The sequence below is a fragment of the Syngnathus typhle genome, linkage group LG22, assembly GCF_033458585.1.
Source record: "Syngnathus typhle isolate RoL2023-S1 ecotype Sweden linkage group LG22, RoL_Styp_1.0, whole genome shotgun sequence".
In the NCBI taxonomy this organism is placed as follows: domain Eukaryota; kingdom Metazoa; phylum Chordata; class Actinopteri; order Syngnathiformes; family Syngnathidae; genus Syngnathus; species Syngnathus typhle.
In genome coordinates this window covers 6,641,506-6,662,366 of record NC_083759.1, presented here as the reverse complement: position 1 = coordinate 6,662,366, position 20,861 = coordinate 6,641,506, and the positions used below count along the sequence as shown (strand labels likewise).

Here is a 20,861-nt window from a genome sequence, read left to right as displayed (position 1 = left end):
CTTCCTGATGCAGCACTTTTTTGTATTTGTCCGTGCCACGTGGGCTCCCACAAAAAGATGTCCAACTCCACGCACACACAGAGCTGAGCAGGGCCCCCCCAACGGGAAAATGCCGTCAAAAGCCACTCTAGTACGCCTATGATGGAATGGTGGCATCTCCCAACACGCATTTGTTTGCATGTTGGGCATCATCACAAATAGGGCATCATGCCCTGCAATGTGAATGTTGCCTAATAAATGGAGTCTTGCAAAACAAAAACAAAGTGTCCAACCTTTTATTTGAAAATACTCAATTGATACGCCAATTGAGGCGCCCCTAGAACACAAGCACCGCTGCTTATTGCTATGTCACATTGCTGCAATATTACCAGAATTAGGATGGGTATGGGGGGGTCAAGTATAGAAGAGCAAAAAAAAGATTGGGAAGTCAAGACGAGACCCACCCGTCATGTCCAGTCCAGCACACACATACAAAAAAGGAGCCATGGGCCATTCTGAAAAAGAAGAGATGTAAAAATGCTGCAGGTGTTCTCCATGGCGACCGCCGTGTTCTCTAAAAATAGGACAACTACTACTGAAATATGACGACTGTGGAAATCGGGAGGAAGAACATGAGCAGTCGTCTAATCATAAAAAAAAAATAATAATAATAATAAAAAAAAAGAGTTTTGACGGTAGTGTCAGGAGTGCTGAATTTTAGGGAATGCTGGTTGGTCATCTCTAGCATCTATTACAAGTCTACAAAAATTCAGCATCTTACAAAAAGTTGTAGATAGGGAAAAGGGGGGGGGGCGTCTGTCGTTTTTACGCCTTCTCCTCGGTGGCGTCCTCAGCAGCCTCAGTCACCTGGAGGGAAGAAAAACGGCAAGAATTACACTTTAAAAAAAAAAAGAAAGAAAAGAAAGAAAAGCACTGTAACACACTGCAAACAATCACAAGATAGGAAATACAGTCCAATCTCTTAAATTGTAGAATTGAAATGTCACCCAAATTGTGGAAAAATAAATAACGCAACGGAAGCCCCTGCCTCATTTCATTAGCTTCATACGGATGCACCAATTTTAGGATCCAACTCTGCCAACATTTCCTGCTGTTGTCTCCCGCTGCTATCACGCTGCCACCTGGCTCTCCTATTGGATGCACCAAAATGTCACCCCAAGTTGACAGGGCACCAACCTCCACAGCACCACGCTGCGCCATTGTACTACAAACACACGAATGAGCACTATGCTGTACTAAGTGCAGGGTGAAAAGGCTTTTCTGCTGAAGATGAAGCTATATGTTAGTAGGGCACACGCAAAGTTGGGTTAGCGTGACACTCTTGCATACCCTTCACTCTGACCGTCTCGCTCTGCCCTCGCACTGACATGGCGGAGAGAGCCGAGTTTCTGATGGAAGACACACTGACAGATGGACGACACACAAAGATCTGCGTGTGTACGCAAATGCGGTTATGTGGCAAGACAAATGGACAATTGTTGTTAAATGCTTTTTTTCCTTGCACATTTTAATTTTTTGGTCTGTCTCAAACCTCGTTATTCTCCGCGTCTCCGTTCTGGGCAGGGCCATCTTCCTTCTTCCCTTTGGTGGTGCCTTTCCGTGCCTTTGCACCCTTTTCGTCGGCCACCTTCTGCAGAGGAAGTCATTCAAAAATCAATATTAGTTATCCATTCATTGATCATTAGGATGAATAAAACGTGTGTGTTTAAGATTGCACAGATGTTTTTAAGAAAATGTGTGTATGAGTTGTATTTACCTTGACGATGACCTTTTTGGCTTTGGCCTCTAGCTTTGGTGGCGCAGGCTTCTGAGGGACCAACGGAATGTGATTAGACTGAGCATTTACCGTGGCATCTACAGGCATTCATAAACTTTTTTTGGCTGTGCATCAATTACTTAGATTTCATCCTAAATGGGCACCTTGAACTGAAATGGCAGACATCCTTTTCAGGCAGGGCTACTTGAGACATTGAACATACATACATACAACATGCATAAGTTCTACAGTATTCGCTGGCGTCATGTCGAAAGCTCAAAATTAATATAAAAAGTGATGACGCCAGCGATACAAACAGAAAAAAAACAGGCTGAGTGATGAAGCAGCGTTCAGGAAATAGGTGATATAAAATTTTGTTTTCGCTCATTTGTACCATTTTTGCGCACCGAATTCATTCACCCGTGATGTAAATGGACCACCATGGTTGTAATTTTACTGATGATTTATTATCAATGAATTACTACTGCACCACACTGGACAGAGGACAAACATCGAAAAGACATAAAACACACGCGTGCATAACGTTGACATTGAAGAAGTATAGTGGTGAAGACAGCGAGGAGGAGGTGAGAACCAAACTTACCGCTGACAACCTCTCGGACTTCCTGGTGGGCTAAAATAATCATTAAGAGAGTGAGAGACAGAGACAGAAAGAGAGAGAGAGAGAGGAAGAGAAAGACATCAGTTGTACTTCTGCAATTTGTCTTTACCTGCTCTGCTCGCTTAGTGAGTGCTTTTCACAATAAGAAAAAATCAAATAAAAACTGCACACACACACACACAAAGTTGCACTTTTGATTTACCTCTTGTTTGGTGACCTTGGAGGTGTCCTTGCCCTCGTGGCCTTCAGGAGACTGCTGGGCAGAGCACAGTGAGCACATCAGGTCAAAACACTACTTTAAGTTGACTTTTTCAAGTTATGAGCTGTCACTTTGTAAATTGTTTTGTGTGCTTTGGGTTGTCAGGCAAAATTTTAGTTACTATCAAACTTCAGAGCCACTGCAGTTAAGTGGGAAAAAAATAGAGCAAGCGTCACCAATGCTTTTTTGGCAGTTTACTAGATGGTAGCCTACAGTTAAACACAAATGCAAAATGAAAACAAAAGCTGCTCACACTGAGCCGATTGCGTGGTTAAGTATCCCCCCCCCCCTCATGGAGACATATAGCAATTTCTGTGATAATTAAGATCCTATGGAATCATCCTGTTTACATGGCCAGAGATGAGCTGCGAAAGTCACCGATTTACAAAGGCGGGCTGCTCTATGCGCATGCGCAACATCGCGTACAACCAACAAGACAGAGGTGAGGAAGGTCCGTCCACACAGTGTTGGTTTAGGATGGGCCCAAATACCCTGACCCCCCCCCCCTCTCTCAAACACACATGCACACAATGGTGGCATCCAGGCGGTACACGAATATGTACAAAGATGGCCAGAAGAGCCTGGAACGTTCGCAATACATTTCTGTCGTGTTATTTTGAATTTTTCGTTCCATGACATCCTTCTGCGTGGACGCCTCTGTTATGACATTTTAGCCATTTATCCACTCGGCATGTCTTCGTGACATTATAACTAAAATTAAGGTTGGGGGGGATAAGAGGAATTAGCGGAGAAAAAACGCAACCACGTTTTCTTACTTGCAAATCACTTGAACGGATGCGCGCTGTTTTTAACAGCAAAATTTTCGAAGCGGTCGTGGAGACAAATAGCAGTGGCGACACTCACCTTCCTCTTCGGCATGTTGCTTGTCAATGGAAAAACACCAAAAACGACGCTAAACTATGAGTTCAAGCCTTTCAAAAGTCCACACGGTTGGTAATTCCAACTAGCGGATCGATATCTAAAAAGCACCTTGTCTAATATGTTGATTATTATGCACTCCCCTAAAACTCTGTGCCTCGCTACACCATTGGCTGGCGCGCGCCAAATCTTCTCCCATGCCGACTCGCCATTGGTCATTCCTGTCTCCATGTAAATAAGTACGTCACAGATGTTTGGACTGACAGCGGCCACTGACCGTTTCCGATTGGCTGAGCGACCTGACTCGACCCTGCCTTCTGCTCAGTCAAAGGCGAGCGATGACAACCAAGCCTGCATGGCTCTCGGCGGATCTCGCACATGTCGGAGTGCATTGTTGTAAAATAAATGAATAAATAAACAAAAATGCCACCAAAAAGGGGCAGGAAAATTGTCGCAATGCTACACACGTACCACATCTAGAACAGCGGCCATTGTGTGCTGGGGATTTTTTTTTAACCAAATCTGTGGCATAAAAACACAAATAAGTATGCTTCATTTTGGTAAGGGGAAATTTATTTCTATAGCGCCATTCGTAAACAAATTATTGCTATGTACGGTGCAATCTTGTTAATAATAATGAAGATTAAGATTCACACGTATATTTGTAGTGTACATAGTGCATGTGTAAATCTATCCTGACAACATCCAGAACTTTTGAACCGAAATGCATGACCTTTGTGTGTAATGTCAAACGAGCAGAAGTGTATAGTGAGTGCCACACAAATGACAAAAGAGCTTTTTTTCAACAAACAAAACAATCCCCCTGAAAATCTTTGTCATGAAGCACGCACGTGATGAAAAACGCACAGTCAACTGAATGAAACAATGAAGAGCACACGTGTAATACGTCAAGCTTATATAGAAATGTGTAGACTCGGCACGTATAGAACACTTCATCTCATGTCTGCCTTTTGTTTAGAATATGTTTGTGGAACGTTTAGGACTTGTCAGGGGCATTAAAGGCAGCCATTATAATATATATATATATATATGGACGCGCGAGTAATATTACCGGGTATCAGCGCCAATATCAGCCTTATTTAGTTTTTCTTTTAATATATTGTAAGGTTACATAATGTAAAAACGTTCAACGGGTATGAACATTTGAAGGCGTTGCGTACGAGGACAGTGACACCCTTAGACGGGCTTTGACAGCCCTCTAGTGGGTATTCATGGTAGTGTAGGTTGTGGTTTTGCATTCTGCTATAAGACCCACCCAACCAGGAAACAAATTCCCCTAGTGTTAAGTAAACACTGTTTCTAAAATCAAGAAACTGTGCCACAGTGTCTGTTTAAAGCACAAATGACTAATAAAAATAAAGTACAGCATCTACAGTGGATGTGCATGTTATTCTCAAGTGTTTTGTTCTGGACATTTAAAGATTAAATGCCTGTTTAAAGGAGACTTGCTCAAAGGAACAATATTTTTTGTTGTGTTATAAGAGTAAATACGTCAAAATACTATAGTTGCCTTATCTGTTCTCATATGGTCTTGTTAAATTTCCGAACATGCACACCAGCCTCAATTGTCTCTGTTTCACCCGAAAAGTAAAATAAAACATCTATTTTATACTATTAGAAACTCCTCCGCCCCGCCTCTCCTGTCACTGAGCCTACATGACGTCATAGAGGCGCCGCACTCGTCCGTCACGGTGCGCTGAGAAGGCAACGCTGTATTCATTTACATCCGTCTATGGTCGATCGAATGCATGCACGGAAATTACACATTCAATTGAAGAATCGATTTGTTGTCATGTCACCATGAGAGCTACGTACGAATGTAAGTCTACTAAATAAATACAATACGTGAACGCTGCCAAATAGGCGGGACTTCCTTCCGGCTGTCAGTCGAGTTTGGCTGTTTATCTCAGTGCGCACACATCAACTGTGCAACGATCAGATAGGTAAGCCTGTGGTGACACTGCTTTTTATGTCATTAATATTATGTGCTTGACTATCGGTTTAATCGACGATATGCAGTTGTAATTGTAGCGTGCAAACGGTGCATAAAAGGTCCAAAATGTCTGTTAACCCGGCTGCAGCTAATCTCGTGTTGTGCTTTTTGCTTTGATGCACTACAATGTTCGTCACCGATTTACTGACCGCTTATATCCGCATACCCGAGTCCCTCTTTAATAACACATCTGCACAATTTGTCATTTTGAATTACATCCTCAGTTCTGCGTTTACTAATACAAGTAAACCCTCGTTTATCACGGAGATACGTTCTAGGAGAGAATTGATAATTGACTTGATAGGTTTAGCCATCACAGACGCTTTAACCTTCTTTAAAAAAAATCTTAAAACTTCCTACTTGCAAAGTTCTCTAAATAAATAGCAAAGCAAGTTTGCTTTAATCAGTCTTTGAAATTTTGAAGTTTACTGTAAAGCTGAGATAAAATATAAAAAACATTTTATATTTTTAACACCAAAATAGTCAAACCATTTAAATCTACCAAATGTCTGCTAGCTTGATGCTAACCTATAATTGGAACAACATAGTAGACATTAGCAATGATGCTATGGTAATTACTGTAGTAACATTTACAGCACTTACAGTTCCGTGAAACTTCTTTGCTGCTTCTTCTTGCTCTCGCATCTCTTCCAGTAGACCTTAGTGCTAGCCGGCATGTTGCATCACAAATGTGTTCGTCTTGGATCCAACTGTGGTGGGAAAAAGCCAAGTGTATTAACGACATGAGTATTACCAAATGTTATTACTAGTATATAGCGGTCATGGGAAGAAGTCCACTGAAGTTGTCTTCTATGTTGACAGGTTTCTACACATGATGCTGGGTCATCTGATGTGTGGAGGTCCGGGCCTTCTGGCCCTCTTGTGGACCTTCATACCGCCTTTAGTTTCCCCCCAAGGCTTAACAGAGCGCCCCAAACTGCTCCTGGTGTCCTTTGACGGTTTTCGCTGGGACTACGTGAACCGCGTCCCCACGCCAAACTTCCACATCCTTATGCAGGAAGGCGTGACGGTGGACCAAGTGAAGAACGTGTACATCACAAAGACCTTACCCAACCACTACAGCTTGGTGACGGGCCTCTATGCCGAGACGCACGGCATCGTCGCTAACGACATGTTTGACCCGGTCCTCAACCGCTCCTTCTCCTCGGAGACAGAGAGCCTCTACGAGTCCCAGTGGTGGGAGCAGGCGGTGCCCCTGTGGCTTACCATCCAGAAATCCGGCGGGCGAAGCGGCGCCGCTATGTGGCCCGGTTCCGACGTGAAGATCCACGGAATGTTCCCTACTCGTTACCTCCAATACAACGCCTCAGTCGCCTTTGAGACTCGGGTGGAGCACCTAATTAAATGGTTCTCTGCACCTGACCAGGAGGCTGTGGATTTCGGGATCCTGTACTGGGAAGAACCGGATGAGAGTGGACACGAATTTGGGCCAGAAAGCTCCCAGATGGACGGCGTCATCGCCGACGTGGATGAGAAACTGGGCTTCCTGCTCAACGAGCTGAAGAAGGCGGGCCTGTATGAGAAGGTCAACCTGGTAGTGACCAGCGACCACGGCATGACTCAGCTCTTCCCCAATAAGATCATCGAACTGGACGAGTACGTGAGCAGAGACCTTTACACCTTGGTGGACAAAAGTCCCGTGGTGGCGATACTGCCCAAAGAAGGTAACATCACATTTCCGCCATGTCAACTTGGCATATCTTTTCTGACAATGCTCTATTTTAGGGAAGCTGGATGAGGTGTACAACAAGTTGTCCGATGCCAACCCCTACATGGCGGTCTACCGTAAGGACGCCATCCCTGAGCGACTGCACTACCGCCACAACGTCAGGATCATGCCCATCCTGTTGGAGGCTCATGAGGGATGGACCATCGTCCAGAACAGGAGCACACCGCTCATGTGTACGTCTCTACACCTCATATAATTTCTTTTTTTGTGCACTGCACTCTCCCTCTGTTCTATTATTAGCTCTCCTAGAGGTATTTATTTTTTCTTAAACATAGAACTGAATCCCATTTGATCTAATTAACAAGGAAAGAACAATGGTGGGTGTGTAGGCGTAAGCTTCCTCATGCTTAAAAAAAGCTGGTATTTTTCATCAGGTTTGTTGTCAGACAGAATTTCTCTCGTTTCGGATACTTTGAGCAGGCACTAAAAATAGACATCATAGTAGCTGGAAATAGAAAAATAGTGAGATTTTGAGGGCATTAGTTGGGCTAACATACCGATGAAGGAGAAAGAGGCTCAAAATGGGGCCACTACAGCCAACTGGAGACTGTGGAGTCAAGATCTGATGTTTATTTCCAATTTGTGGTCTCTCCTCAGTGGGAAATCACGGCTATGACAACACTCTGCGTAGCATGCAGCCCATCTTCTTCGCCCGCGGTCCGGCCTTCCGCCAGAACTACGTGAAGCCCACCATGCGCTCTGTGGACCTGTACCCCCTGATGTGCCACATCCTGGCCATCCCACCTCTGCCCAACAACGGCTCCCTCTCGGACGTTCGGGACCTGCTGCACCCGGAGCCCACGGCTTCCCCGTCTGGTGTCCCCACCCCTGCGGAGTCGGCGCGGGCCACCTCCTTCCCTGTATTGGTGGGGTCCCTCCTGGGGGTGCTGCTGGTTGCGGGCTTCCTGATTGTGTTTGTGCAGCAGCTGACGCTCATGCAGCTGCCCTTGCTCAAGCAAGGCAGCAGGGAGATGTCGCAGCCTTTACTGCAAGAGGAGTTGCACCTGTAGCTGGACTCGTACCCCATCCTGGAGGAGGTCCAATTAGGAGCAGGTGGGGACTCTGGTCCAGTGTGGATGTTTTTGGTGGTAGAACTTCAAAACCTTAGTGTGAAGCTTTTTAGTAGCTTTCTTTGATTGTGACTCGGGCTTCAAATGGGTGGAAACGTATTTCAATTGGAACTTGGTACTTTAAAAGGGTAAAGGTGTCAAAGAATTTGAGACAATCTCTCACAAAAGCGAGGTATGGCGACATGCCCTGGAAAGATGTTACCCTCCTATAGAAAGCCGTTTTGAGTTATTTCCTTTGTCGATCATCTCAGTCGCTGTTCTCAAGTCTATACGTGTGGTCTGTACTTTTTAATCTTTCTATGTTGGTGGAATGTGAAGTGCAGTTTTGCCATTGTGAGTATTTCTTTCTTTGGAGTTTGTTTTCTTCTTCGTTGCTTCGGGCCAGAACTGTTCCTGCGATTTGCACTACATGACCGACAGGGGGCAGTAGACAGTAGGGTATGTATACGTTACATGTAGTGGGGGGTGGGGGGGGGGGGGAGATAAAGGTTAGGTGCCTCTCGCCAAAAAGCTTTTAAAACAGCTTGGTCACTAAAGGGTTAGAAAGTTATTGAGTATTTCGCTGTCTTTATGGCTTTTAGATCAGAGCATTTACCCAAGTCCCCCCAAAATGACACTGTGAAGTATTGTTTTTCATTTTCTATGATAAATTTTCAAACTGAAAGAGGGAAAAGTGTCTTGCTGACAGATGAATGAGAAACACGCACACACACACGCACACACACACACACACTATATTGGAGTGATTTGTTCAATAAATGATTTCCAGATCATTTGCATTTGTACAATGTAACATGAATCGGATTCAAGAAATGTACTTCCTGTATTTGTTATGTTGACAAAATTAAAACGCCTTGATTTAAAAATAATTTGAAACCAATTGTCATTTGTTGTTAATAATTGTGAATAAGATCTATTTATTCATTAAAATTATATACAAAGATATATTTACAAATAGAACGATCAATACAAGCAGAAATTTAGTTTGCACGAGAAGCTTAAGTGACGCCTTGCAGGCTCTAGCGAGAAAGCGCACTTTGTAAATTATCGGTGAGCTGGCAGGTTCAAAGGTCCTGTGCAGGGAGTCGCCGCTGGAATTTGCCCCATCGGGCATTGGTTGAGGATCAGTCTTCCGGGAGGAAGCCATTGCCACTGCCGCTTCTCCTCTGCACTCTTTTTGAGCCCAGAAGATCCAACAATCAGAATGGAAGTGACCGTGGATGACGTTATGGTGCACGTCTCGGCCCAGGAGGAGCACGCCTCTCCCGACTACATGGACACCAGGGACAAAGACAAACGCAGCCGTTCCTCATCCTCATCCTCGTCCTCGTCTTCCTCATCCAGCTATAAAGATGAGGAAAAAGCCAAGGAGAAGGTGGAAACCAAAGTGATGGAGATGAAAACTGTCATCCAGGAGACCAAAGCAGAGGAGGTGAACGGTGGATCCCGACGCTCATCATCATCATCATTATCTTCCCTGGAGGCAGACAACGTCGAGGATGGAATGATGATGGCCTACAAGCACCAAGAGGTTGAGTCCAAAATGGCCAAGGGGGAAGACCAGGTGGACTACGGCATCAAGACCCTGGAGAACCTCACCCTGGACAAGAGCGCCCTTGCTCCGATCGAGCCCGAGCATCCAACGATCTCGCTCTACGTCAAGGTAGGCTGATGTCTGCAGCTCCAGTTCACCATATTCATTATTTTGCTTAGGTATTTACCACTGATATGAGCCACGGTGTGTTAGCAGTGATTTTTTTTTTTTTACGTTGATGCTACAGGTGGTGTCCTCACATTTACGACATGGTCTTATCTATATCTGACATTACAGATAAGCAGCGGGCAGAGATCAGCTGCGCAAAGCACCACGCCCCGGCTTTTGCACATTCCTTCACACTTTCATAAATGCAACTATCTTAAAAATACATGGACAGCTTTAAAAGTGTCGCCATTGGGAAACCTTCAATGACTGCACAGGCAATGATTTAAGCAATATTTTAACGTCCTCGATAGTCAGACGATAAAAATAATAATAATATTAAGGGTAACCATTGAATTTATATGAATAAAGAAAGTGTGTTTCAAAATAACTAATTATTTTAAACAATTTTTTACTTTTTTTTTTTTGCTCAGTTGGTCAATGTTGGTATTATGCATTTCCCAGGAAGTGATTTTCTTCCTGTGTCAAAGTGTTGGAGTTGCCTTATTTTTTTTTACATGCGTTACTGTTTGACAGGTCCGTGAATGATTAGCCTGACAGATCACCAATTTCAACCATCAACTTTAAAAGCTTCATATAATAGCTAAACCTTCAGAATAGTTACTTACTATTTTATGACTTTTAACATTGAAATGTTTAACTAATCGTGAGCCTGTTGTAATCTCTAATTACAAAAAAAAATAAAAAATAAAAATAAACCCCAAAAATTTGGGGGGGATTTTGAGACAACAATTTTCATTTGGGAACAATTTTAATTAGCAAAGGCTATATAGATAGATATTTTTCCATGGTTCCGTGTTCACTTTCTCTATCTGCTGTAAATGTGAACATGGGTTATTAAAAATGCAGCACGGGCTCCGCCCCCTTTGCAAACACACACAGCAAAGTCTGACACCTGTTTGCACTCGGTGTCATTGAACGCTTTGCTTGCTTTCATTCCGACTGCTTTACTAGACAAATCTGACCCTAATTTGCATCCTCAACACATTAGCTGACTTTAGGACCACTTTAGGACCACTTTATTGCATAACTGGACTTTGACACTGGGACTGTGTGTGGAGTTGGAAGATAGGATGTAGTGGCGTGACATATTGCAGGCTTTGCTATTGAAGAGGAAGCATGTCATGTCCTGAGAGGGAGCCTGAGATTGAACTTTTTGTCAAGGTAAGACCAAAAAAAGTTGATTTTGATCTGTGTGTGCATGTGTGTGTGTGTGTGTGTGTGTGTGTGTGTGTGTGTGTGTGTGTGTGTGAGTAACACAATAGCACAGGTTAAGTTACCTGGGATGCTCAGTGATGTACGGCCTTAGTTGTACCCGGCGGTGTTTGTTGTGCTGCTTGGCGTCCCCTGGAACTTGACGTGCACCTGTGGCAGGTGGCATAAAATTAGAAGACAAAAACAAAATCATCCTCGCAGGAATTCTGGTTAAATAAAAACAAAATGACACGACAGCTTGAGAAAGTGTTCCAAAATTTAAGTGAATATTGCTTAATCTGTGGGTGTTTCCATTGCAGATGTGGCCTTCTGTTATATTTATTACTGCTAAATACTTTAGTCTGAGCCTTTCTGTGTGCGTGTGTGCGTGCGTGCGTGCATGTTGTCCGCGTTGACTGGCCATCATTATTTTACACTGAATTGTATCTGTGTTGTTTTTGTGCGGTAACAATGACACATGCTTGTGCTGCATTCAAGCTGACTTGGCGACTTTTTAGACAGACGTGGACTGTGTTCTGGTGTTTGCTTCTTTATGTGTGTGTGTGTGTGCGTGTGCGTGTGTGTGTGCGTGCGTGTGTGTGCGTGTGTGTGTGTGTGTGTGTGTGTGTGAGACATTCATAATTTAGATGGCGGGTTAGGTGTATGCTCTTCAATGTACGCTGAAACATGAACTCATTCAAAATCAATTGAGTCCTTGCTGCATAGGTATTTTCTTCACGCAAAAGGTTTAAATTGCATCTGGCTAAAGTTGCTAACAATCAACTACAGTGTTCCCCCACTTTGTCATAACTTTTTTAAATTGATTTTAAAGTATAGATCACAAAAATAATGACTAGGATTCCTGCTAATGATAATTCTGGACTTTGTTCCTAGGCGGGCAGCGATGGCGAGAGTATTGGCAACTGTCCTTTCTCTCAGCGTCTCTTCATGATTTTATGGCTCAAAGGCGTCGTCTTCAATGTCACCACCGTAGATCTCAAGAGGTGAGCGATGACGTCATTTTCAATTTTTTTTAATTTAATTTACTTATTTATTTATTTATTTGAGCACTATTAGGAATGTGTACTAGCTGACCTTGACATAACGTTGACGTCCCTGACAAGTCCAAAAGTAATTTTACGATATAATAGTGAGTGAATGATTTTGAACGCAGTGAAGCCTCATCCACTCATTCCACATTGACTGCAATGTACTTAACATAGATACTTACTCTAATTAGTGTAACAAGGTTGATAATCATTGTTGGAATGAATGCCTTTGAAATTGTACACCATGAAATCCATTATATAGAATTAAAAAAAAATTGCATCTTGTACGGAATTGACCTCCCTCAGGAAGCCGGCCGACCTTAATAACCTGGCGCCCGGCACCCACCCGCCGTTCCTCACCTACAACGGAGAAGTCAAAACGGATATCAATAAGATCGAAGAGTTCCTCGAGGAAATGCTGGCGCCACCCAAGTAACAAACACACATTCACACGCACAAAGTATGTATTGTATTTAGGTCAAAAGTAGGTAACCAGTGTTTTGGTTTGAAATATATTAATAATAATGTCATAATAATGATAGTAAAGACGTGATTATTTTTGTTCTTCTGATTGTAATCGAGGTATCCCAAACTGGCAGCCAAACATAGAGAGTCAAACACGGCGGGCAACGACATCTTCGCCAAGTTCTCAGCATTCATCAAGAATACCAAAATGGATGCCAACAATGGTGAGGAAGCTTACTGTGTTTTTATTTTCTGTGTGAAATATTTTTAAAAGGTATTTTTATTGATTTTAAATTATTTTTTAAATTATAATGCCATTGTTGTATTAAAAAATGTTTGGGAAATTGTTAAATGATTGAGTTTATAATTTAATTAAAATAATTCATTAAAATGTTTGGGAAATAATAATGTTAATAAAAAATAAGTCAAGATAGGGTGAAATGAGGACATTTACCAGAAGAGGGCAGCAGACTCCACTGTTTGCATCTTACGGGATACTTTGCTACTATCTAGTGGACATTATGAGAACAGTACTTTGCATGCTTTTAGCGCTAGGGCAAGGTCTGACAAGGGCCCTACAGAAACTGGACGACTATCTGAACAGTCCCCTGCCTGACGAGATCGATGCTAACAGTAGAGAGGAAGAAAAGGAGTCCAGAAGAAAGTTCCTGGATGGAAATGAGCTGACATTGGCTGACTGCAACCTGCTGCCCAAACTGCACATTGTCAAGGTAGATAAAAAAAAAAAAAATAATCAGCTCCTGATGCTAGTTTCACCAAGCATCATGACATTTCATGGGCATGCCAATTATCAGAAGGCCCACAAAAAGTCTCAAGAAGCCATGCCTACCATTTTGGTATGCAAAACCTTCCCATTTGTGTCTTGCAGGTGGTGGCCAAGAAGTACCGTAACTACGACATCCCCTCGGAGATGACGGGTATCTGGCGCTACCTGAAGAACGCTGCCGCCCGTGACGAGTTCAACAACACGTGCGCCGCCGATGCAGAGATCGAGATTGCCTACAAGGACGTGGCCAAGAGGCTCGCCAAGTAGCCTCTTAACTACCAAAACCTTCCTTTTTTCTCTCAGCCCTGCAGAGATTTATTAGTTTAAGGATGCTCAAATGCACTCAGATGTGACGGATGGTCCCACTCCTGCTGTCTGTGAGCTATTTATTCCTCATGACACAAAGCTCCCTTTCACATGTGCTGCAAAGCTTTGACTCACAGGCGTCGAGGCGGTTAGATTTATTTATCCCCACGCCTGTGGACGTCTCGCCCGACTCACATGTTTATTATTGAGCTCCCGCTGCGCCTCGTCTTCCCACGGGATGGCGCGCCTACGAGCCGTCAACGTCAAAGTTCCTCTTGGTTGTCATTAAACTTCACTTGTTTTGTCTCCTCATGCTTCGTTTTTGCTTTAACAAACTGCAAAGAGTTTTTATTCGCTCAAGCCTATAAAGTCGAAGATGTGCCGTGACTCGAAGGAGTTTCTAGCACGCGCCGCGGTTTGGAACATTTAAGGTGAAGGTACTGCACTTTAACGGTGACTCTGCAAATAAAATCCCATCCTTTGGTTGACGCAGGACGGCTACAAATGGAAGAGGCTTCCGTGCCAGAGCTCCAACGCCATCCCGTCTCGGAAAAGCCGAGAAGCGCCGCCACGCGAGTCGTCTCCAGTTTTCCTCGCTTGAAGAAAAAGCGCTCTGACTTGATGCCAGAGAAAATAAACGCGGGCCGCCCGCCTGCCTGGCGTTTCTTCGCGGCTTGCTAATTAGCTGCGGTGGGACGAAACAAATACCAATAGTAAGTACAAAAAAGACACAAATGGCAATTTTGTATAGTTGACGTTCTTTTTGCTACACTCATTAACAGAGTCTTTAAAAAAAAAAAAAAAAAAAGTCAGAAAGTGTGCGTGTGCGTAAGGGGGGGGGGGGTGCCTTTGGCCTGTTCAGCATAAAGTTCTGGCACGCGGCTTCAGTCCGCCTCGCATAGCGTACCCGCCTGGGTCTGACAGTCGGGATGATGTCTAATTCCAAACAGTAACGTGGGCGTGGGGGCTCCTCACAAAGGAGCCCTTTGTTTGCACACCTGGTCGCTGTCCATGGTCCTGGCACTTTGAAAATGGACGTCGTTGCTTTCATGTTTGGGCGACAGATCTGATCTGACAGATGTTATGACATATATGAAAAAAACTGAGTTAATAAGCACGATTTGCTTTGTTTTCATAGACCCCAATAAGCAGTACCAGGATTGGAATTTCAGTTCAGCTTGAGCTTTTCAGCATTCACATGCAAGTTCTAGAGAAATTGCATTCTCTTGTCTGTTTTGTCGCTGGTGTTTCAGGAAATAAAAGAACACAGAGACTTGCTTGCGGACCCCCAAAAGCGGTTCCAAGAGGGGGATGGAAGGGGGGGGGGCACTTTCATGACTTGAAGAATGACTTCTGGCTTTCTGCAAGGTTTTGGCCAGCTGCCTGGATGCACTTTCCCCGCCAGTTCATCATTTTCTCATATTGGGTCAGCAAAGACAAGTCACTTTTATAAGTTGGGTTAGGTTTGGGGGCCCACTTAGGGGGGGGGGGGGGGGGGTCTTATGGGAGGCGTTGGTGTGCTGGGCGGGACCAGCAATTGGGGACGGGCTGGGATCTGGCATTCATTTAGCATGCAGAGGCAAAAATGTGTTGGAGCGGCACTAACTTAATAAGGACAAGCTAGACTGCCTTTGGCTCCGGGGAGGGCCGCATGGGTGGGCGGCCCCCCTCATCCAGGTCACACTTTTCAACAGCCGTTAGGGGGCGCCAAAGTACACACTTGCTCTTGACTCAGTTTAAATTAAGATGACTCTTTGGTAAGGCTCTTATCAGACTTATCTTATCAGTGGCTTTCAGCTATAAAACTGTTCTTCACCAGGACTTATTCTGCTCTTTGAATGACATATGCGCGCAAATTGACAATTGATTGACGGCGGGGCGTGGTTGCAGCACCCCCAACTTTTGAGAGCAAAAAGAATGGCCGATCTATCACAACTATGAAGCTTCGTTTGATTTACTTGGGAAAGTTTTTTTCATCAAATCATTCAAATTTGGCAGGGTTGTTAGCAACACTTTTCTCTGTGGTGTGTCAAATTGACATGGCAGATTTATTTTCACAATATAGGGATTTATGGAATGACATGATCACACGCCTTTCTGAGAGCTCCTTGTGTACCTTTCACATAGTCAACTGATGCAAATGTCTTTGGGCGTCTGGCTTGTTTTAACTTCATCATTGTAATTGCACAACGCCGGGAATGTCAAAGTACAACCAGTGTGATCCCCCCCCCCCTTCTCTTTTTTTCCCCTTTCACAATAATTTAAATTCATGGAAATCCCAAGAATGTTCTTGACATGCACCTTCTAAAACACACACACACACTCACACGGATGGTGAAGCTTAAAACCCTCACCCCCCCCCCCCCCAACCCCTTTTTTTCCAACTCATGTGAACACACTTAGATTGGCTCTATTATGTCTGGGAATAATGTAAAACAGCTTCCCGGCGTGTCCGTGTCTCTGCTCCCGTCTGTGGAACGCCACTGACGGCGGCAGGAGTCTGGATGAGCGCCGCCCATCTAAACCGCCCCCGCCACCCAGACCCCAAATTGTCGCCACCACCATCATCCAAAGACAACTCGCGCTCAGACATAGTGACGATTCCAAAGAATAACTACTGTACGATGACAGACAGATGAGGAAAAGTGGAAATATTCCTCGTTTAGTCAATCAGAACGTTACAAATATCAACTGAGTCAATACAGATGCGACCTGAGCACAAAACGCTAATTTGTGTGTGCAAAATACTAATTATGTATCCCATAAGTGCAAAACACTTATTTGTAGCCATAAAATACAAAATTGTAGCTTTAAAAAATACTCATTTGCGGACAAGAACATGCACACAAAATAGTAAGTAGTAAAATGCAAATCAAATGCAAGAGCACACGTACACACACGCGCGCACGCAACACACACACAACACGCTATTGCACAATGACTCACGCCAAAAAGTTTACAATGGCTTACCTTGACCAGGAACTCGCTGTGCATTGTGGCCAAAGGTATAATCCGCCGTGTCGTGCAAAATAACTAGTATTTAAACCGCAGTCGTGCACAGGTGAGTAACACACTACCGGGTTGAAAGTTTGACGAACCCGCTTGCCACCACACGACGCATGCGCACACCCCGCATAGCTATTGTTAAAGATACAGCACACGCAGCACCGTTGCAAGAGTTCGTGCATTTTCTCGCCCAATCGAATTCCCATGCAAATACTGACCAATAAGTGTTCCTCAGTCAGGGCTCTGGGTCAAGAATCCCTTGATGACCTTATTTGTCAAATATGCCCTGTAAATGTCCTGACAAATAAAAGCCATCCAATTAATTCCAGGCTTGAATTCTTCTAAGTCCTAAAATGTCACATATCAACAAGCAACACGCATGGGATAAAAACACACACACGCATAAACACACACGCACACTCACGCACACACAAAAAGTTGGAAAAGACTAGTCCAGATGTTGGTAGTTATCTGGGAGACAGTGCAAAAAAATCATGTCATTAAAATCCATCAAATCATCTAAAAGCCTTTTATTTGCTTTCTCCAGTTACAACATAAATACTTTGACTTTTCAGGCTGAAGCAGTGGGAATGTCATGCGTGTATGTGTGGAATATTTGATTTGCTCTGCATGCAACCCTTCAAAAATAAAATCCACCTGAATGACTTTATTGTATTAGCGCCCACTAAATAAAAGATCTGATGACGACCAAATTCCCAACATTGACGTCTGCATCTCATTTTGTGCCAAGGTTTGTGGTAGTGCTGATAGTGCAAAACATTGTCCATGATGATTGATGAACTAAAACCAGATGTCTTCTTTTTTAAAATATTAAAAATCTTTAAAAAAAAATTAAAACCGGTTAATTTTTCTTTTCATTTCTCAATTTAGTAGGTAATCCTACAAAAAAAGCTCAAGTGGATTGATTTGCCAATTTAAAAAAAAAAGTAAAAAATAAATAAATTAAATTAAAATAAACTTTTAAAACTATATTTTAAGTACATCTAAAAAATAAATTCTAGAAGAATAAAAAAATGGTAATTTAAATAAAATAAAATGTAAGAAAATTTAGAATACCAAAAAAGTTATAGTGTACATGTATGAATGTGTCTGTGTAAATATATGTGTATTGTATATTATATACACATACATGTAGACATGCACTTATCTACACAAGAAACTAATTCCAAATGTCAAAATAAGCAATAGAAAAATAAAACTTAATTTTTTCATATTTAATACAAAGGAAAAGCTGTACAACAAAAGACAGCGGCGGACATAGCGCTCAGAAAACTTCATCTGCAATTTTTGTGCACCACATCATAATTTCCCAATTGTATTTTGTTGAAATTATTTAAACCATCAGTTTTGTACAAAATCCTACAAAGTGAATGTGAGAAAAGGCCTCTTAGAAAAGTGTGTTTTGTACTAAATTGCACTATGTTTGGTATTGTACAAAAGTTTTCAAAAATGTACCTTTGGAATTGATGGAGAATAGAATTCAAATGTTAAAAATGAATCCTCTGACAATGCTGAAAATAAATGTATGCACATAATTGCTGACTACTAACAGCCAATCAGGCAACAGGATGACATCATACAACTTTTGTATCCATTAAGTGCTTTTACTTAAGTCAAGATGGCATCAACATGACAAAGAAAAGAATTATCAAAAGAACCAACGCGAGTGTCAAACACCCTGACCAACTTTCTTAAAGTGGTCACGTATCAAACAACAAAATCTTTGGATCCTGAGCTCTTTTATTGGAATTTCACTGATTGTCTGAATCTTGGTTGTCGTACAAAACTGTATTTTTCTTTTTGTTGTCGCCGTGTTGAAAAATTGAGTCATAAAGACGCAGCAAAAGTACTGGGATGAGTCAAGTTTTCAAAAATATAATAATACATAAGTTATGGCTTCATAAGTTAAACAGGAAGCAGAACGCCCTGTAATATACACGTTTAAATAAGTCTCGCTGCTCAGTGCGTCTTTGTATTGTCGTATAGAAAAAAAACAAAAAACATGCCTAATGCAAAACAAAGCATTAAAGGAACAATCAGGATGAAAGTCGTAAAAGCAAAGATAAACAATTACGCTACCACATCAGCGCCGGAATCTTACAAGAACAAAACTGGAGATTTGAGGAAAAGTCAAAATACTTCAAAATGTTCAAGAATTATTTTAAGGGAAAAATGTTGCTGATAAAGTTGCCCCTTCAAAATATACAAATTTATGCTGGTTAAATTCAGACTTCAATGTGGTAGTGTAAACATTATTATTTTCTTCTTTTTTGTTTGTGCCTCCTGTCCATTGGTATTAAAGAGATACAAAAAAAAGTCTGTTAGGAAGGATGTGCTTCTTATTGCTGCTTTGAGCGCTTTGGTCCAAACATTCCAGGAAGACAAGTCCACACAAGTTAGGATGAGCTGCTTTAAACAAAAGAAATCCCTTTTCAGTCAGGTGTTCAGTAGGGCCTCCACACAGCCTCATCCATGCGCCCGCCCGTGTTCAGGACGGTGGGCGAATTGCTGTGGCTACCGTCTCCCGCGTCCACGCCGCCATCCGCTTGGTTGGGCAGGTTGGGGTTGACCAGCGAAGTCCCTGTGGAGGCGCTGGTGCAGGGCGGGGGGGCCACGCGCGAGGGCGAGCGCTCGCCGCCGCCCGCGCCCCCGCCCGACACCATGGAGATCTGGTAGGACCCGGACGAGGCGCCGTAGTACAGGTAAGGGGTGCTGCTGGTCTGGAAGGGTCCGCTCTGGTTCTGCGTGGAGCCCGGGTATGGTGGCGGAAGATAGGTGTGGTAGTGGGCGCCCCCCAACGACATGGCGGAGGTGACGGGCGGCGTGTAGGTGAAGGTGGCCGGGTAGTGCATGCGAGGACCGCTGAAGCGACTCTCCGTCAGGGAAGACAAGCCCGGGAATTGGCGCTCAAACTGCCCCGGGAACGGGCTCAGGTCCGAAGAACCTGAAAAAAAAGACCACGTTTACAACATAAGATAAAGATAATGATGTTAAAAAATCCCCCATTTCTTTTTACTTTAACAAGGCCATCAAAAGAACAAAAACGCTTCAACAATTTTTTCCCCCCCTTTTCTATTGGCGTGTTTTTCTTTGGGTGGAATAATTCTGAGTAAAAATGCCTGTATTGTTTTATTCATCATCTTCTGTCTCGCCGGCCGGCGCTGACAAAGCGTTTGCATGTTTACGCAAATTTACGTGTGTGTGTGTATGTGTGTGTGTGTGGGGGGGGGGAGCACATGTGGAAACACTTTGTGCAAGAAACAGTTTCCATGAGATTCATAATGAGGCGGACCCCGGCTCTGATGTGGCTCCGATGCTTGCCTCCCGTCGGCTCCGGCGAGTGTGTGTGCGCGCGCTACATCCCCCAAAATAAAAAGTACCCCCCAAAACCACTAAATAGCTGTGGCGAGCACGGCAGTGGGTGCAGAGTTTATGGAGAATGGGAGGTCTTCTCCGTACCCCCGTACCATACACCCCCGCTCGGTCCCCATTTGTCTCCCGCAGTGGTTTAGTGCAACCAAGGCGCGCTTATCATAAATCCCGAGGCGTCTTCCCTGTCACCACGTCTGCTGCGAAAGGAAGATGAGGGGGCGGAAGCCTCGTGGAGGGACAGGGAGGGGCTCAGCGTGTTTACATGAAAGTTAGCGTCACGTAGCATATGATGCTAATTAGAAAGCAACCCCCAATTTATTCTTATTGAATTCAAGAAGGAATGTGAGGTGAGGTTGCATGTTTTGCACACTCCTCTTCATTCGTCATATTTACATAATTTTGTCTTTATGCCTCTAATATATACATAGATCTAAATTGTATGTAATGTATCTCAATTTTCGTGTATCATTACCAATTACAATGAATTATATAAGTCAAAGTCTGCTTTATTGTCGACATCTTCACATGCCGAGACACACAAAGAGATCGAAATTACGTTTTCCCTATCCCCCTATAATATGTAACATAATA

At 43.3% G+C, this 20,861-nt stretch overlaps 4 protein-coding genes across 17 annotated transcripts in view; 2 read left to right on the top strand and 2 right to left on the bottom strand.

Annotated features, from left to right (window-relative positions):
• Positions 1-261: 261 nt before the first annotated feature.
• hmgn3 (high mobility group nucleosomal binding domain 3) lies at positions 262-17,009 on the bottom strand. Of its 9 annotated transcripts, none has more exons than XM_061270819.1 (9): positions 16,842-17,009; positions 11,351-11,435; positions 6,134-6,240; positions 2,581-2,631; positions 2,361-2,390; positions 1,757-1,804; positions 1,532-1,630; positions 1,330-1,429; positions 262-846 (listed from the first exon to the last, which is right to left on the bottom strand). In XM_061270819.1, exons 3-9 carry the CDS (start codon positions 6,173-6,175, stop codon positions 839-841), a joined length of 378 nt encoding a protein of 125 aa, XP_061126803.1. In that variant the 5' UTR covers positions 6,176-6,240; positions 11,351-11,435; positions 16,842-17,009; the 3' UTR covers positions 262-838. The 9 variants fall into 9 exon arrangements, with proteins under 9 accessions (XP_061126803.1, XP_061126802.1, XP_061126799.1 ...); XM_061270818.1 differs by having other exon boundaries at positions 2,581-2,634; positions 16,842-17,008; XM_061270815.1 differs by having other exon boundaries at positions 1,757-1,807; positions 2,581-2,634; positions 16,842-17,002.
• enpp5 (ectonucleotide pyrophosphatase/phosphodiesterase 5) lies at positions 5,190-9,219 on the top strand. 2 transcript variants are annotated; one of them, XM_061270807.1, is made up of 4 exons: positions 5,190-5,480; positions 6,353-7,215; positions 7,277-7,453; positions 7,878-9,219. In XM_061270807.1, the coding sequence occupies exons 2-4, from the start codon at positions 6,363-6,365 to the stop codon at positions 8,288-8,290; spliced, it is 1,443 nt and encodes a 480-aa protein (XP_061126791.1). In that variant the 5' UTR covers positions 5,190-5,480; positions 6,353-6,362; the 3' UTR covers positions 8,291-9,219. The 2 variants fall into 2 exon arrangements, with proteins under 2 accessions (XP_061126791.1, XP_061126790.1); XM_061270806.1 differs by having other exon boundaries at positions 5,191-5,356.
• On the top strand, positions 9,499-14,179 carry clic5b (chloride intracellular channel 5b). Of its 2 annotated transcripts, none has more exons than XM_061270813.1 (6): positions 9,499-10,013; positions 12,159-12,268; positions 12,620-12,745; positions 12,896-13,002; positions 13,328-13,509; positions 13,668-14,179. In XM_061270813.1, exons 1-6 carry the CDS (start codon positions 9,555-9,557, stop codon positions 13,830-13,832), a joined length of 1,149 nt encoding a protein of 382 aa, XP_061126797.1. In that variant the 5' UTR covers positions 9,499-9,554; the 3' UTR covers positions 13,833-14,179. The 2 variants fall into 2 exon arrangements, with proteins under 2 accessions (XP_061126797.1, XP_061126798.1); XM_061270814.1 differs by lacking the exon at positions 9,499-10,013 and adding an exon at positions 10,966-11,234.
• A 383-nt stretch (positions 17,010-17,392) lies between the features above and the next one.
• The window catches only part of runx2b (RUNX family transcription factor 2b), a 32,209-nt gene continuing 28,740 nt past the window's right edge, over positions 17,393-20,861 (bottom strand). For all 4 annotated transcript variants that reach the window (XM_061270810.1, XM_061270809.1, XM_061270811.1 and 1 more), the window contains one exon: positions 17,393-19,842. In XM_061270810.1, the coding sequence (XP_061126794.1) occupies positions 19,343-19,842 (500 nt within the window). In that variant the 3' untranslated portion in view covers positions 17,393-19,342. The remainder of the gene's footprint in view (positions 19,843-20,861) is intronic.